Source organism: Cottoperca gobio, chromosome 1 (genome assembly GCF_900634415.1).
Source record: "Cottoperca gobio chromosome 1, fCotGob3.1, whole genome shotgun sequence".
Taxonomy (NCBI): Eukaryota; Metazoa; Chordata; class Actinopteri; order Perciformes; family Bovichtidae; genus Cottoperca; species Cottoperca gobio.
Window position 1 is genome coordinate 10,370,570 of NC_041355.1, and position 17,865 is coordinate 10,388,434.

At 39.4% G+C, this 17,865-nt stretch overlaps 1 protein-coding gene across 1 annotated transcript; it reads right to left on the minus strand.

Moving 5' to 3' along the window:
- Positions 1-743: 743 nt before the first annotated feature.
- Positions 744-12,382, minus strand: ptpn9b (protein tyrosine phosphatase non-receptor type 9b). Its single transcript, XM_029433861.1, has 13 exons — positions 12,350-12,382; positions 9,325-9,468; positions 8,467-8,556; positions 8,090-8,214; positions 7,803-7,908; positions 7,578-7,688; positions 6,557-7,482; positions 6,301-6,397; positions 5,704-5,773; positions 5,465-5,543; positions 5,153-5,303; positions 4,631-4,838; positions 744-3,466 (listed from the first exon to the last, which is right to left on the minus strand). The coding sequence occupies exons 1-13, from the start codon at positions 12,380-12,382 to the stop codon at positions 3,243-3,245; spliced, it is 2,364 nt and encodes a 787-aa protein (XP_029289721.1). The 3' UTR covers positions 744-3,242.
- Positions 12,383-17,865: the final 5,483 nt, after the last annotated feature.

Here is a 17,865-nt window from a genome sequence, read left to right on the forward strand (position 1 = left end):
TATAGCTTTATAGTCATTTCTGCTGGAAGGCCATCGCATGTTTTATTGCTTTTATAAAAATAGCAGAACATAAGTGTAAGGAACGGATTAAACTGTAAGGCAGTAACATTAGCCTGCCAGCCACAGTTGTCATTTCAGCTGGACTAAAAATAAGTGTTTGGCTATTTCTGTCTGAAGACAAGAAGCCTTTCCAAGTACCAGGGGTTTTGAGTGATAAATCAGCTGCTCTCGCTGCTTCTCAATTCATAAGTGCAGCGCTGGATTGGAAGGCCTAACACGCATAGCAACAGTAACTAAGCCAACTGGCTCCTCGTGAACCAAAAGTTCAAAACACATTGAAAACATCATCTAGCACTAGACAACAAATACATATGCTGCCTGCTGTTGTAAAAGCTTTACATCAGTTTTTAAGCACAGTAGGTTTCATATTTTATAATCTCATCGGGTGTTTTGTATATAAAATCCTACTATATTTCCCTCTGACGTGTAGTGAAGTGGAGGTATACATGTATTTATGTTTATGTACTTTGTTACTTCTCCTTTGCTGGTGCCAGGCACAGAAACTAGTCTACTGACACAAACCTACATGTATAAGCCTAAAGCTGGTTGCTTTTGTTGATTGACAGCCGTTTAAAACAGAAACATTGAATGGAAAGTGAAGATTTGCTTGGAAAACATTTGCTGAGAACATGAGTGTACATGTCCTATGTAGCACATTTCATGTATAAAGAGATCACATTAGCTTTGTATTCATTCAAGATAGTAATACCGTTGCTTTAATGGGACAGCTGGGCTGACAGCATGTAAAAGGCCATAATTCAATCACAAGAACTTAAAGCACAGAAGGAAACATTAAATGAACACCAAATGACAAATGCATGTTGCATTCTTTGTTTCTCATACAACAAATTAAAAGTAGCATGGGGACCGAGACTCTTTTACATACACACTCTCCCCCCATTGGGTGTTTACAAATAATCTTTAGTTATTCCCGATGTGCTCCCGAGTCTTTCTGTGTCCGTGGATGCAAGGCTGCACTGGTAGGTCCATGCTAGTGGGCTAGTGAGGATGTGTGATAGGAAATAATCTTTACGGTGAGCCTGGGCCTTTGGCATTGAGGGATGCAGGGTCCACATTCACCAACAATATCCATGTCTGTCTTGACTAAATTGCTCGGACACCATTACCCAAAAAACATTCAAGGCTCACTTTCCATGCAACCATAACCCTTTATAATTTTTTTTTTTTTTTTACTCATAGACATCAAGCTGGGGTTTTGTGAACAGAAATGGCAGCCACTTGACTTTCTTTTCTTTCATTTTTGATAGCTCTCTTTTGCTTTGTCCTTGGCATTGGGTACCAGACAGTACAAGAAGTTAATGTAATTGTTATTGAGTTTAACAATAAGCTGTCTAAAAACATACTCGTTAGCTTCCCCTCCCCTCCCCCCCGCCCCTTCTCTATTGTTCTAGAATTGAACATACACCCTTTATACAAGTCAGTTCTGAAAATACAATGGCAAGTGACATTTTCCACCAAAATCTCATTGTGAAAAACAAAAAATATATTTCACTCCCCATCTGATTTGTTCAGCTTATCAAATGCATTAACTTGCTTTTCTTTGTAGCATCGTACCAACATTCACTGATTTCAATATTGTAGAAGTTTTACAAAGACATAAATATAGTAGGATACAATACAGTAAAAAATACAAAATAAAGTTGATATAGTTTTCTTAAATGATAATTTACCAGAGGCAAACCCAGAAATGGATCTTTGACACCAGGCAAAAAACACTAGAATTACCCCCTGAGGTCAAATGATAAAAGAAAAGCCATGTCTCAAACCAGAGCTTAGTCCCAGGTAACTCACTACTTCCATGTTATTCATAAGTAGTGTACTATGTACAGGACTATAGGCAAAATGTGGGTGTCCTGTGTGACACATAGTCAACGTGTACTATTCAAGTGCACTCGTTTGGGTGTTATTACTATACTAGCGAGACATTAAGCTAAGGAAAACTTGAAGGCACAATAATCTGAGGCAGAATATGCCTCGAGAATCAAACACGACAGTTGTGGTAGCAAGGGAGTAAGATTTAAAAAGGGAAAGAACAAAAGGGGAAATTAAAGTTTACAGTTTCAGGTATGGTTTAGGTCTGAGAACGACGAGGCAGTGAATCAAGTTAAGGCGAAATTACTTAAGATCGTCCAACCAGAACGCTCCGACAGTAAAGATGATGTTAGACCTGACAAATCACACAGATTTGCAATACGATATCAGTTTTAATACCAGAACCCTTTTCTATATTTTGTCATAGCCTGGCTCGCTACATAGATATTTCTTCTCACGGTTAAGTCAGTTATATTAAACAAGGCTTTTTTTGCTCTTCTTTCAGAGGTTATTATTATGCACAATAATGTATAAACGTATGTTACAAGAATGTACATGGGCTTCAGTCTATAATATCTCAGTAAGGAGTACATCCAAGCATTCAGGGTGAGGACTTTGGCTTTGAAAAGTTAGTCGACAATATGCACAAATATGAAACACACATAGAAAATGCACCATAGAAAAAACAGGACATGGAAAATAAAGAAGAAACGGAAATGGACTAAATGGCTCACACGCTGATCTACTGTCGCTTACGACCATTTGCTCACGCACAGCCATTTCCTCTCAAAAAAAACAAACCACAAAACAAAACCTTTCCAAATTTCACCTTTTTATACCCTTCACATTTTATCTGATCACAGACGTGTTCAGGGTTAAAAAGGAACAAGAAATACAAAGAGGAACAAAGACTGGGGTTTGGAGGGCTTCAAGGGGTAAAGTTCAAGTTTGTCATTCCTCATGTGCAAGTCAATATAAAAATGCTACAACTCGTACAACTCTCTTGTCAACAAGACAGGTTCAGGGCAGGCCAAGTCCCCCTGTAGTTTGCTAAATAAAAAAAAGGGGCTCGGAAATTGGCAGGACAGCTTTCTCAATCGGTGACGCAATGCACAGTCTCCACTCCCTGTATGCTTTTTCTTCAGCTCTTCACCTCCTCTGTCGATCCATTCATGTGAGGGTAGAGCAGACGTGGGAGTCTGTATCATTGCATCAAGAGCCAAAACGTGATATCCATCCTCTGTCTCTTCTTATCACAGAAGAGTCCTCTCGCTCCTCTACTCTGAAACGTCCTTCTTTCGTTCCTATGACTTCGGCTTAGGTTTTTTTTCTATCCCTCCACGTGTCCCTCACTCGCTGTCAGTCTCGAGGTCTGAGTCAGACCACTGCACTGGGCTCAGTTTCCCATGGCGCTGGCCATACTCGATGACTGCCGTGTAGCAGAAGTAGTACTGGTCCCAGGTCTGGATGCTGAAAGCTCTCTGTGTACGCATCCGCCGCACCGTCTGACGAACATCTACTGAGGCGATGTCCTCCAGCCGGGACAGGCAGATGTCCAGTGTACAGAACGTGCCTGGTCAGTGAACATAGATGGAGAGAAAATGGAAAAAAGTTACCAAATTGCGTGCACATACTTCATGAAAAAGACTCGACAATACAGACGCAACACCAGAGCAAAATCTAAAACTATGGAATAAGAATACATTTAAGAGTATGTTGAGGGCTAGGTATCAAACCTTAATACTTGTTTGTTACTGACCAAAGGAAAGGGAAAGAACTAGTACTCAAAGCCGGCATCGAATACTTGCTCAGATTCACACTCTTCTTTTACTGGCACTTTAATTAGAGACGTTAAAATCATCATTTCACAAGTTTTTGACTTTTTAGATCAAACGTAGAAGTTCTTGTACGACTACTTCAGACAACATTTAACATTATGTAACTTTTGCTAGTTTGTTTAATGAAAAACAAATCAAAGTCAAATGTTTACATGAAGAGAACATGTTTTGTATCGGTATAAAAACTTAGGTATTGCACAAGAACATTTTCAGAGGATACTAAATAGTCTTGTTTTAACGCAACACTGTATGCCAACCCAAAGCCACATAACTCAAAAGGAACAAGGTCTTTGCATAAAGACATTGGTCCATGTGTGCAGGGGAAAGAGACAAAGTTAGCCAACAGCTACAGAGGTTTATGTTTTGAGCAGCAGGGAGCCCACTGTGTCCTGTCGCTTTGTATAACGTTACCTGTTGTTGCTGCCGACAATCCACTGGACTTTTATCTGCAGCCAAAGTGGACACACTACGCCAATGATCTTTGGTGAGTTAACATGTAACTTTAGTTAGTAACTGTCTGAATGTTTATATTTGTAGCCTGCCTATTATTCCTACATTTCTCTAGTTATAGTGAGCATAATAGTTGCCGGTGGTAAACTTGTCCATGGACGACCAGCCCTGTACCAGCTCAGAACAGTGCTCACATGATTGAACATTACTTCAACAACTGCGCAATTAATGAGGATATCCAGATAATGTTAAATCGGCCCAATCTTTAATCAAGCTCCACGGCATCTGTGTGTTGGCACGAAGGCTAATTGCTGAATTGAACTCTGCAAAGGTAATTCAAAATAAACCTTTATTAATCCCCGTAGGGAAATTCAGGTGTCAAAGCAGCAACTGCCATGAGAGAGAAACACAGGATAGGACAGGTAACAGTTCACATAAGATGCGTTTACCTGTGCGACCAATGCCGGCACTGCAGTGCACAACCACAGGGGGGCCTCCTGGAGGACCCGTCCAACTGGAGCCCAGACTCTGGACTGCAGCCTCCCTCCTCTGAAGTACATGCTCACGGAAGTCCAACATAGCAGAAGCACTTTTGGGCACCCCAAAGTCTGGCCAGCTGACATAGAGGTAGTGGCAAACCTCCCGTCGCTCTCCAGACTAAGGAAAGGTCACAAAGGTTCATAGAAGATTACATCTGACTGTTTTTTTTTGAAAGGACATGTATGTGCATGCGAGTCGATATCCATGGCAAGTTTCACTGTCAAATCACATGAAGTGGGGATATTTTCAAAATAGAAAAGATTCCACTGACAAAAGTAATCCCACAATCTGGAGTCAGCAATGTCGTATCGAGTTCTCTTTTCCTATAATTTTAAATACATCTGACGCAATTTAAGGCCATTTTATTATCTCCAATTAACAGAATTAAGATTTAAATCGTAAATAGTACTAGTGGTTTCAGTGTGACTTACCTGTGTGTTGTAAAGTTCAAGATGAGAGAGTTTGAAGTCCTGAAACACCTGGATGTGTGTGTTCCTGACCAAGAAGTATCCGTGCTGCTCAGTCCTGCCATCCTCAAGAGGCCAGTACTGACCACACTTGACACGCCCTCGCTCCACCACTCTGAGACACACAGAATTACACATCTTTTTAATCTCGTCATCAGCCCACCCAGGATCTGTACGGGTTCTCAAAAACACTATTTTAATTGTAATGAACAGTTTACATGCAAAGACCTGTGCAAGTCAGAGGACTTCAAAACTCAGATGTAAAAGGATTCTCACCTGGTGGTCATGACAATGATAAGTACCATCTGTTCCCACACCATACGCCAGAAGTCACCAAACGTTTTTGGCAAAGGACCTGAAGGACACAAAAGTCTGTCAAGTCATCGTAACACTGAGGTCTGAGAGAGGTCTGAGGGAGGACTGAGGAGGGTTGGAGCAGAAAAAGTGTAAATAGCATAAAGAACTATTTAAAGATAATAAGGAGTAGGACCATGTTTGTGCCAACAGCTGCTCACCCTGAGTTGCGATGTAGGCGTTGCTCCTCTTGTACCCATCCATGAAACTGGCATTAATGTAATCTGAGGTCTGCAAAACACAGAAACGGGGTGAGACTCACTGGTTGGTGTTAGGATCTACTGCCTCCTGTAGGAGCACATTTAACATTACTATTGGCCAATTTGTTGTTGCAGTAAATGATTGAAACTGTAGACTGGAGTCTCATAAACACACACACACACACACACACACACACACACACACACACACACACACACACACACACACACACACACACACACACACACACACACACACACACACACACACACACACACACACACACACACACACACACACACACACACACACATTTGCTGATCATCTCAGTGCCCTCAACTAAATGCATGCATGTATAACGTTATATTCTCTAAGAAGTTACCACTACATACTTCTTATGAGAAGGTGAAACAGAAGCCTAATAACAATTTAGCAGCAAACGTCAATAAAATCATCCACATAGTATCAACTTTTGGAGGCAATTGGTGAATGAAATGATTCCAGAGATCATTAAACATCAAACAGGGAGACCTGAAGTTTGGTAAATAAATTATTACCTCATCCTCATCATCACAGAGCTGGCAGAGTCCCACCCGTGACTGGTCCAGGCAGAGAACGTCACTGTACCTGTTCTTTATTTGATTTGACAGTTTTCTGTAAAGGCAGAATACAAAGTGAGGAAACATGAGAGATTTAAATGTTGTGCTGTCTGCCATAAAATGTTCCTTCACTTTGGTACAGAGAGACTGATTCTAAAAATGCTATTGAGTCACATAGGAGCCCAATGGATAGAATATATTTTGTATCTCTTACTTGGAGTAGTCAAAGGTGCCTGCTGGTGGCTCCTTCCTGATCTCCTCGTACTCCTGATAAATCCCCTTCTTCTTCTTTCTCTTCACATGTTCCACCAGATCATGCACCGTCATGCCTCCCTGCTCGGGCATGTGAATCGATGCCTCCATGCAGCTGTCCTCATCATCAGGACCCCATGATGAGGACAGGGGCGGCGGCGGGGACTGGGAGGAAGGCTGGTGCGGGGGGCGAGGCAAAGATTTCTCTGGCAATGGAGGCACCCCTTCCTCTTCCTCGCCGCCATCCTCCTCCTCCTCCTCCTCCTCCTCCTCCTCCTTCACATCGTCGTTCTGAGACCTGTGGGCAGAGTCTGTTACCTGTCTGTCCTCCACATCTCCGTCACCTTTATGGGAAAGCGGTGTGTCAGGGGGCGTGTCCGACTGGGGAGGGGCTTGGCGGCCACAACCATTTATGTTAGCGTTGGGGCTAGAGCCGCTAACAGCCATGTTGGCCTCGCTCACAGCTGAGCCGTTCCAGTGTTGGTGGTTCCCCTGCGGCCTGTTTGCAGCAGACTGTGGGTACGGTCCTGGGCCTTGAGTTCTGCCCTCCGCCACTACGCAGTGGTTGTGTGGGTTAGCGTTGCTATCATCGTAGCAGTTAGAGTTAGCCACGGCTAGCTCGGAACCTAACTGTGTGTTGATATGAGTGTGGGACAGTGTAGCGCCTGCGCTTGTGTTGCTGCACTCCAAGCTGTAGGAGCGCAGCAGGCTTCCCACACAGTCGTGCGTGTCCTGTTCTTGTGTGTCACCCTGAACTGTGTTTGTGTGTGTGTTAACACAGGACTGGATCCAAGCCACGTGGCTGTACTGGGATGTCCCACCCAGGTGTTCAGGGAGGGAGGAGACTGGGATGTGACTGGCCAACTCATGAGCTTTCACTGTGCACACCTGGTGAATGGAGAAGAAAGAAAAAACATTTCAAATGACAACCAAACATCTTACACACTATGACAGAACTCCAACTGAAAATGAGGCATGCATACCCTTTCTCTCAGCTTCTCACGCACAAACAGGCGGAGGACAGCAAAAGGCGCTCGAAACCAAAGAGGCGAAGACACAATGAAGACACATTTTAGACGAGCTGGAAATGCCCCCTAGGAAAAACAACATTATACAGACAAAAGAGTGTTTAATTTCAGAGACAGTTTTGACACCAAACACTTGATGGCAGGAACATGAGAGCAACAGAGGACGCTCCGTATATTTACCTTAAGCAAATTGAGGATCTTGACACAGAGCTCATAGTCAAAGTTGCCATAGCTGGAGTTGGTCATGTCGTAGATAAATATGAGTCCGTCTCTTTGAGTTTGTAAACTGGGAAGCAAAGATTTTCAAAATAAAAGCAGAGGAAGAGGGTCAAAAGCCATAAGAAACATATAATTTCATAAAATATACCCCAGAGAAACTTAGAAATAAGGCAATACTCTATTCAACAATAACAACAACAAGATAAAGTGCAAATATAACATTGTATGTATATTGGTTAGGGCATCACCTCTCTATGGCTTTGTCCAGCTGATAGATGATGGCCTGCAGCACAGCTTTGTGGGTGGTGACGTCTGGCCGATGGAGACGGGCAGTGAAGAGCGCTAGAGCAGCACCCTTTGCATCACGGCCAGGCTGGTAGGAACATTAACAGGTTATTATACAAATCAATGCGAATTCTGAGAATCGTGAGAAAGGGCGGCTATAAATTCCGATTCTGAACATTTTAAGACCATCTTTTACTCCATCTCCATTCAAAAAAAGACACAACGCTAGGCATACATGTGCAGACTGCCATGCACGTACACAAACACTTCTTAAATGACCAGCATGTGCAACACTGTCTGTGTATCCTGAAGTGTGGCTCACAATTGCTTCAACACTCACCAGGACTGTAAATTTGCCACTCAGCAGCTCAGAGCGTAGGGGCTCCTCGTCGGGGTTGATATTGATGATGCCCTCTTTGATTCTTGTGTTCTAATTTCGATACATGGTGGCAGAGACAGGAGAGAAGTGGAACGTCATTAGCTTGCAGCTAAAGTAGCATGTAAACAAACAGCATCAAAAAAGATTATTTCAATTTTGTAGTCTACTGTTGTAAATCAAATGCCTGTGGCACACTTGTGTTGTGCAGATTGTTCCTTATTGTGATTACATTTTACGGCTGTTGTTCATGATATTGCGTCACTTCCTGTATGGATCAGGTGGTGGTCGGACTTTCTCACTCACAGCATGCTGCTATTCAGTTTTGCATACATTACAGGTCATTTAGCAGACGCTCTTATCCAGAGCGACTAACAGTAAACTGACTACAGGGTTAAGTGCCTTGCTCAGGGGCACAATGGTGGCAGCCTCTGGTATTGAACTCACAACCTTCTGGTGTTCTGTTTGGAAGGCGCACCACTAGACCACTAGGCCATCACCACCAAATAACATTATGAGCTGTTATAACTGGACATGTTATGACTAGCAGGCCTGTTATGCTGCTACAGTGGAGAGCTGTCAACATATCATTAGGGGAAGCCAGTCAGATATCAAAATGTTTACACTGTCAGCCAATATCTAACAGCAGCAAGCAATTCTAACCCCTCACAATCACAATATTAAGAAAAGGTGGGGTCAGAAAACTTGCAATTGAATATCTTCCCCTGATCCTTTAGCACTAATTAAGCCCTGTAGTGTACTGCTGATAATAGAAGTAAAACAGTAAATTCACTTGTGTCACCAATCAAAGCCCTGCCGTACCTTGTATGCTTGGAAGAGGTCGATGGATCTGCAGACGTCAAATTTGCGGGCCATAAGAAACTTTACAGCCGTAGGTTGGGACACGAGCCCAGCGCTGTGAGGCTGCTCCCTGCTACGCACCTCACCCAGGAACTCCTCCACAGCCTGGGACAAACATGAGAGAGAACATGGAAGGAAAAAGATTAAGTGTTGGTGTGTGAGGAGAGATTAAAGCAGAGAAGAAAAAAGGAGGAAAAACTGATAACATCATATTTGATGTTTTGAAAAAAAATAATAAAGATATTGGAATTTAGGGAGTAGACTAGAGTAATAGCAAAAAAAAAAAAAAAAAAGAGAGAAGATAGGCTGATATAAAATGCATGAGTCTGGCAGCCCCCCAGCTTTGTACTTCTTTCCCTGCCAAAGTTACAAAAATGTGTGATACAGATGGTAGCGGCAGACCCTGGATAATGCTGTGGATGAAAGCACTCAAATGCCAGGATACAACAGTCAGCTTGTTTTCACCCAAGTGAACTGCATCTGTCCTTCAAATATGTAACCAGCACAAGGAGTCTATGCACGACAGATTAACTCATCAGCCATGTACAAAACTTGAATCTACTCTCGTGGGACAAAAAAGGAGAAAGCGGATGTCAAGTGAAAAACTCATCTTAAAACAGAGTTTCCCTATTCAATTGTTATTGGGCGTGATAACAAGATGCACCCAAACCCTGATGCAATCTTGACTCATGATCAATTTTATTATTAGATGACGGACAAAATTATAGACACTCATAAAAAATCTGGACTTTGCTGTGTGGAATGAAATATCCCCCCTGCTTAGGGCTGCACAATCACTAGATCAATTACAATCATGATTTTGGCTTCCCACAATTAAATTAACATGATTGACTGTGATATTGAAGTTTAAATGGTGTGATTCACTCATAAAACACTTTCTTAAATGTTGCAGCTACAGTCCAGAGTAGAAGAGTAATATGAACAGAAAGAGAAAAACCAAAATGAAATAAAATCCTGTTGAAAAGAAAAAGTATTTTTATTTTGATGCAAATAAATCTTTAATACAATTTTATCTACATTTTGCTTAAAAGGATATCCACTGTGAATAAGGACCAGTCTTATTTTGATGCAAAGACTTGTACATTAGCAGGAATGTAGCAGAACGTGGACGTGAAAGCAGTGCTCTGACTGTGTACGTGTGGAAGTAAAAAAATTATATTTTGTCCCAAAATTCTATCAATAAGTTTAATTAATTATGATTTCAATATTGATCAAATTAATCGTGATGATCATTTAGGCCTTACTCCTGCAGCCCTACTCCTGCTCCACTTTATCTGAATGTTATATTTCATAATAGAGGATAGATACAGGTAATCTATAAACCACAATAGGAAAAATCATTTAAAAAAAAAATGTATGACTCATTGTCAGCAGAGGTGGCCTTATAGAAAGGTAATGTAGCATACCACCACATTACTAACATACATGTGTGGAATCATATCAGCACAGCATATCTGATCACTCATTCAGTCACAACACCAGGACTTAAAAAGACTGACGTCCGGTCTCTGAAAGAAGTCTGAATCTGTGACTAGAATGTACTGAGCACTATGCTGTGACTGGACACACATTGGAAGTTGCAGAGAAACAAACATAAATAACCAACACCTTGTCCTTGCATTTTGACCGAGACAGAGAAACAAGGGATCAAATCAGACAAATAAAAATATCAAAAAAAGGTACAATTTAGTACCCTTGACACCCCTTAAGTTGGCATTCAGTTACATGTAGTTGTGCGTGTCATCATTCAACAAATGTTTCCCCTAAATCAATGTTGATGATGCAAACACATATTTGTAAATGGCCAACAGTGAGTTGTGAAACATTTTTCGGATTTCGGGCACTATAACAACTCAATGACAGGAAAGGTACCTTTAAATCATACCCTTTTGGTACATTGTATGCCACCACCAGTATCTGAACATCAGCAAAAGGATGGTCGCTAGCCTTGGTGGGGCTAATCCAAGGCAAGGCAACAAGTCGTTGATTTCAGCAACGAGCTAAAACTACAGAGCTGTTGAACATCAAGTGGCCTCAGGGCAGTTACCGGATCTGGGAAACTGATATTAGCCATAAAAACATATCGGAATATCTGACGAGAAATACAAGCGTGTCCTGAAACTTATCTTACAGAGTTCAGTTAACCCTGATGAAGATAAAACAAGTAGCTATGAAATTAAGCTGTCATCAGAATAGCTGTTTGCCATCATTAAGGCCCACCCCTTTTACTAGAAAGTATTGGCAACAACAATGCTAGGAACCGGAGGATCACTTCTGTGAATTCTCGACCATAAATCTGATAGGCAGTACACTGTGACCTAATAGACTCATAGCAAACACTCGCGTTGTACGATGATCTTGGTCTGTTTTATCTGTGTCATGGCACATTATGACAATCCACACTTAAAGCAATCAGTGTTTGGTCTATATAAACCTTCACACTTGGTCCAACATGATTTTTAACGTCTAGCAAGGTAGCGGTCGAGGAAATTCCCTGCAAGTCAACAATAGCTATTAGCATTAGCCAGCAGCTAGGTTAACGTTACATGTGGCAGCTGGATGGCTAACGATACCATTAAATAAACGAGAAGTCCCCTGTGTGGGACACATTATAGGTAACGTGTCGCTAGTGAACATTAGCGATATGAACATAGTTTTGTGGTCCATTTAAAGCTGGGTTATCAAGGGAGCGAGTATTTGAGATATACAGCCGGTGAAGTGATCCCTACTACTACTATTAGCAAACGCCATCATGCTAACACACATGCTAACTGCTGTCAGTCACACGGGAGTCAGTCGGCTCAGGAGGGAGCGAACGGGCCAGGGCTGTGAACTGGAACACATCGTTCCCAGGGACAATTACCGTGACAAAAAAATCGCCGGTTAGAGAATTAACCGAAGGTGATATGGGTTCACACTAAACATAACGGGGATGTGAGGAAAAAATCCGTAAAGAGACCCTTACCAGCTGCTCCTGAGTTGTCAGGGCTTCCGCCATCTTGAAGCCTCCGCAACGTCGCAGCGGGCGCGCCCACCAGCCCCTCGCTCACGCCCTACACCCCGAGACGGTGACTGAGGCCCCGCCCATTTGCATTCACGTTACAGACAAAACTGTATTTATCAATGCAGATACTACTGACAATTCATAAACTGTATTTATCAATGCAGATACTACTGACAGTTCATAAACTGTATTTATCAATGCAGATACTACTGACAATTCATAAACTGTATTTATCAATGCAGATACTACTGACAGTTCATAAACTGTATTTATCAATGCAGATACTACTGACAGTTCATAAACTGTGTTTATCAATGCAGATACTACTGACAATTCATAAACTGTATTTATCAATGCAGATACTACTGACAATTCATAAACTGTATTTATCAATGCAGATACTACTGACAATTCATAAACTGTATTTATCAATGCAGATACTACTGACAGTTCATAAACTGTATTTATCAATGCAGATACTACTGACAGTTCATAAACTGTATTTATCAATGCAGATACTACTGACAGTTCATAAACTGTGTTTATCAATGCAGATACTACTGACAATTCATAAACTGTATTTATCAATGCAGATACTACTGACAATTCATAAACTGTATTTATCAATGCAGATACTACTGACAATTCATAAACTGTATTTATCAATGCAGATACTACTGACAATTCATAAACTGTATTTATCAATGCAGATACTACTGACAGTTCATAAACTGTATTTATCAATGCAGATACTACTGACAGTTCATAAACTGTATTTATCAATGCAGATACTACTGAGAGTTCATAAACTGTATTTATCAATGCAGATACTACTGACAGTTCATAAACTATCCAGGGTCTGCCGCTACCATCTGTATCACACATTTTTGTAACTTTGGCAGGGAAAGAAGTACAAAGCTGGGGGGCTGCCAGACTCATGCATTTTATATCAGCCTATCTTCTCTCTTTTTTTTTTTTTTTTGCTATTACTCTAGTCTACTCCCTAAATTCCAATATCTTTATTATTTTTTTTCAAAACATCAAATATGAAGTTATCAGTTTTTCCTCCTTTTTTCTTCTCTGCTTTAATCTCTCCTCACACACCAACACTTAATCTTTTTCCTTCCATGTTCTCTCTCATGTTTGTCCCAAGCTGTGGAGGAGTTCCTGGGTGAGGTGCGTAGCAGGGAGCAGCCTCACAGCGCTGGGCTCGTGTCCCAACCTACGGCTGTAAAGTTTCTTATGGCCCGCAAATTTGACGTCTGCAGATCCATCGACCTCTTCCAAGCATACAAGGTACGGCAGGGCTTTGATTGGTGACACAAGTGAATTTACTGTTTTACTTCTATTATCAGCAGTACACTACAGGGCTTAATTAGTGCTAAAGGATCAGGGGAAGATATTCAATTGCAAGTTTTCTGACCCAACCTTTTCTTAATATTGTGATTGTGAGGGGTTAGAATTGCTTGCTGCTGTTAGATATTGGCTGACAGTGTAAACATTTTGATATCTGACTGGCTTCCCCTAATGATATGTTGACAGCTCTCCACTGTAGCAGCATAACAGACCTGCTAGTCATAACATGTCCAGTTATAACAGCTCATAATGTTATTTGGTGGTGATGGCCTAGTGGTCTAGTGGTGCGCCTTCCAAACAGAACACCAGAAGGTTGTGAGTTCAATACCAGAGGCTGCCACCATTGTGCCCCTGAGCAAGGCACTTAACCCTGTAGTCAGTTCACTGTTAGTCGCTCTGGATAAGAGCGTCTGCTAAATGACCTGTAATGTATGCAAAACTGAATAGCAGCATGCTGTGAGTGAGAAAGTCCGACCACCACCTGATCCATACAGGAAGTGACGCAATATCATGAACAACAGCCGTAAAATGCAGATACTACTGACAGTTCATAAACTGTATTTATCAATGCAGATACTACTGACAGTTCATAAACTGTATTTATCAATGCAGATACTACTGACAATTCATAAACTGTATTTATCAATGCAGATACTACTGACAGTTCATAAACTGTATTTATCAATGCAGATACTACTGACAATTCATAAACTGTGTTTATCAATGCAGATACTACTGACAGTTCATAAACTGTGTTTATCAATGCAGATACTACTGACAGTTCATAAACTGTATTTATCAATGCAGATACTACTGACAGTTCATAAACTGTATTTATCAATGCAGATACTACTGACAGTTCATAAACTGTATTTATCAATGCAGATACTACTGACAATTCATAAACTGTATTTATCAATGCAGATACTGACAATTCATAAACTGTATTTATCAATGCAGATACTACTGACAATTCATAAACTGCATTTATCAATGCAGATACTACTGACAGTTCATAAACTGTATTTATCAATGCAGATACTACTGACAATTCATAAACTGTATTTATCAATGCAGATACTACTGACAATTCATAAACTGTATTTATCAATGCAGATACTGACAATTCATAAACTGTATTTATCAATGCAGATACTACTGACAGTTCATAAACTGTATTTATCAATGCAGATACTACTGACAATTCATAAACTGTGTTTATCAATGCAGATACTACTGACAGTTCATAAACTGTGTTTATCAATGCAGATACTACTGACAGTTCATAAACTGTATTTATCAATGCAGATACTACTGACAATTCATAAACTGTATTTATCAATGCAGATACTACTGACAATTCATAAACTGTATTTATCAATGCAGATACTACTGACAATTCATAAACTGTATTTATCAATGCAGATACTACTGACAGTTCATAAACTGTATTTATCAATGCAGATACTACTGACAGTTCATAAACTGTATTTATCAATGCAGATACTACTGACAATTCATAAACTGTATTTATCAATGCAGATACTACTGACAATTCATAAACTGTATTTATCAATGCAGATACTGACAATTCATAAACTGTATTTATCAATGCAGATACTACTGACAGTTCATAAACTGTATTTATCAATGCAGATACTACTGACAGTTCATATACTGTATTTATCAATGCAGATACTACTGACAGTTCATAAACTGTATTTATCAATGCAGATACTACTGACAATTCATAAACTGTATTTATCAATGCAGACACTGACAATTCATAAACTGTATTTATCAATGCAGATACTACTGACAGTTCATAAACTGTATTTATCAATGCAGATACTACTGACAGTTCATAAACTGTATTTATCAATGCAGATACTACTGACAATTCATAAACTGTATTTATCAATGCAGATACTACTGACAGTTCATAAACTGTGTTTATCAATGCAGATACTACTGACAGTTCATAAACTGTATTTATCAATGCAGATACTACTGACAGTTCATAAACTGTATTTATCAATGCAGATACTACTGACAGTTCATAAACTGTATTTATCAATGCAGATACTACTGACAGTTCATAAACTGTATTTATCAATGCAGATACTACTGACAGTTCATAAACTGTTTTTATCAATGCAGATACTACTGACAATTCATAAACTGTATTTATCAATGCAGATACTACTGACAGTTCATATACTGTATTTATCAATGCAGATACTACTGACAGTTCATATACTGTATTTATCAATGTAGATACTACTGACAGTTCATATACTGTATTTATCAATGCAGATACTACTGACAGTTCATAAACTGTATTTATCAATGCAGATACTGCTGACAGTTCATAAACTGTATTTATCAATGCAGATACTACTGACAGTTCATATACTGTATTTATCAATGCAGATACTACTGACAATTCATAAACTGTATTTATCAATGCAGATACTACTGACAGTTCATATACTGTATTTATCAATGCAGATACTACTGACAGTTCATATACTGTATTTATCAATGCAGATACTACTGACAATTCATAAACTGTATTTATCAATGCAGATACTACTGACAGTTCATAAACTGTATTTATCAATGCAGATACTACTGACAATTCATAAACTGTATTTATCAATGCAGATACTACTGACAGTTCATATACTGTATTTATCAATGCAGATACTACTGACAATTCATAAACTGTATTTATCAATGCAGATACTACTGACAGTTCATAAACTGTGTTTATCAATGCAGATACTACTGACAATTCATAAACTGTATTTATCAATGCAGATACTACTGACAGTTCATATACTGTATTTATCAATGCAGATACTACTGACAGTTCATATACTGTATTTATCAATGCAGATACTACTGACAGTTCATATACTGTATTTATCAATGCAGATACTACTGACAGTTCATAAACTGTATTTATCAATGCAGATACTACTGACAATTCATAAACTGTATTTATCAATGCAGATACTACTGACAGTTCATATACTGTATTTATCAATGCAGATACTACTGACAATTCATAAACTGTATTTATCAATGCAGATACTACTGACAGTTCATAAACTGTGTTTATCAATGCAGATACTACTGACAATTCATAAACTGTATTTATCAATGCAGATACTACTGACAGTTCATATACTGTATTTATCAATGCAGATACTACTGACAGTTCATATACTGTATTTATCAATGCAGATACTACTGACAATTCATATACTGTATTTATCAATGCAGATACTACTGACAGTTCATAAACTGTGTTTATCAATGCAGATACTACTGACAGTTCATAAACTGTATTTATCAATGCAGATACTACTGACAGTTCATAAACTGTGTTTATCAATGCAGATACTACTGACAGTTCATAAACTGTATTTATCAATGCAGCGTACAACTGGCAATTCATAAACTATTTGCATGAATGTTACCATTTGAGGTTTATAAGATGTGTTTATGCCCCATGTCCACAGCAAACATGCATGTGTACAGTAACATGTACTGTTTGTAAGTAGCCTATTGTATATTGTTTAATATATATTGTATATTATATAAGTGTTGTATAGTTGTCTTTTGTCATTAATTAATAAAAGTATTATATTTAAATACTTTCAAAAACTGTATTTTTCTATATAGTTTGCTCACTAGCTTTATTCATACAACTTACCCTAGGCAGTTCATAAACTATAAATACTATGTTCAGCGCAAAACTGTATTGATCCATATATTTTATTACGATCAGTTTGTAAACTGTAGCCTATTTGTCCATACATTTTACAATTGGTAATTTCATCATTCTAAAACTATGAGATTATTGCCATTTTTTCACTCAATTTATAAAACAATTATACATCCAAGTAAGCACACACAGAGCACCACTTAATCAAAGGACTGTCTATTCAATATTACTACAAGTATTATGACAGTAATATCATTATAATATTATTATAACTAATGTATGGTATTAGTGGGCCTGGTAGTAAACTCGGATTGCATGGGAACCTTTGTATTGTAGCATTTGTTCCGTCGAACTGTTTTTGTTGAGCACCAGGTCGGCACTCCGG

Coding starts and splice junctions, on each gene's coding strand:
- ptpn9b (XM_029433861.1), bottom strand. CDS start 12,382: ATGGCGGAAGCCCTGACAACTCAGGAGCAGCTG. Junction 9,469..12,349: donor TGACAACTCAGGAGCAGCTG/GTAAGGGTCTCT, acceptor TGTTTGTCCCAG/GCTGTGGAGGAGTTCCTGGG. Junction 7,909..8,089: donor CTGGACAAAGCCATAGAGAG/GTGATGCCCTAA, acceptor TTTGCTTCCCAG/TTTACAAACTCAAAGAGACG.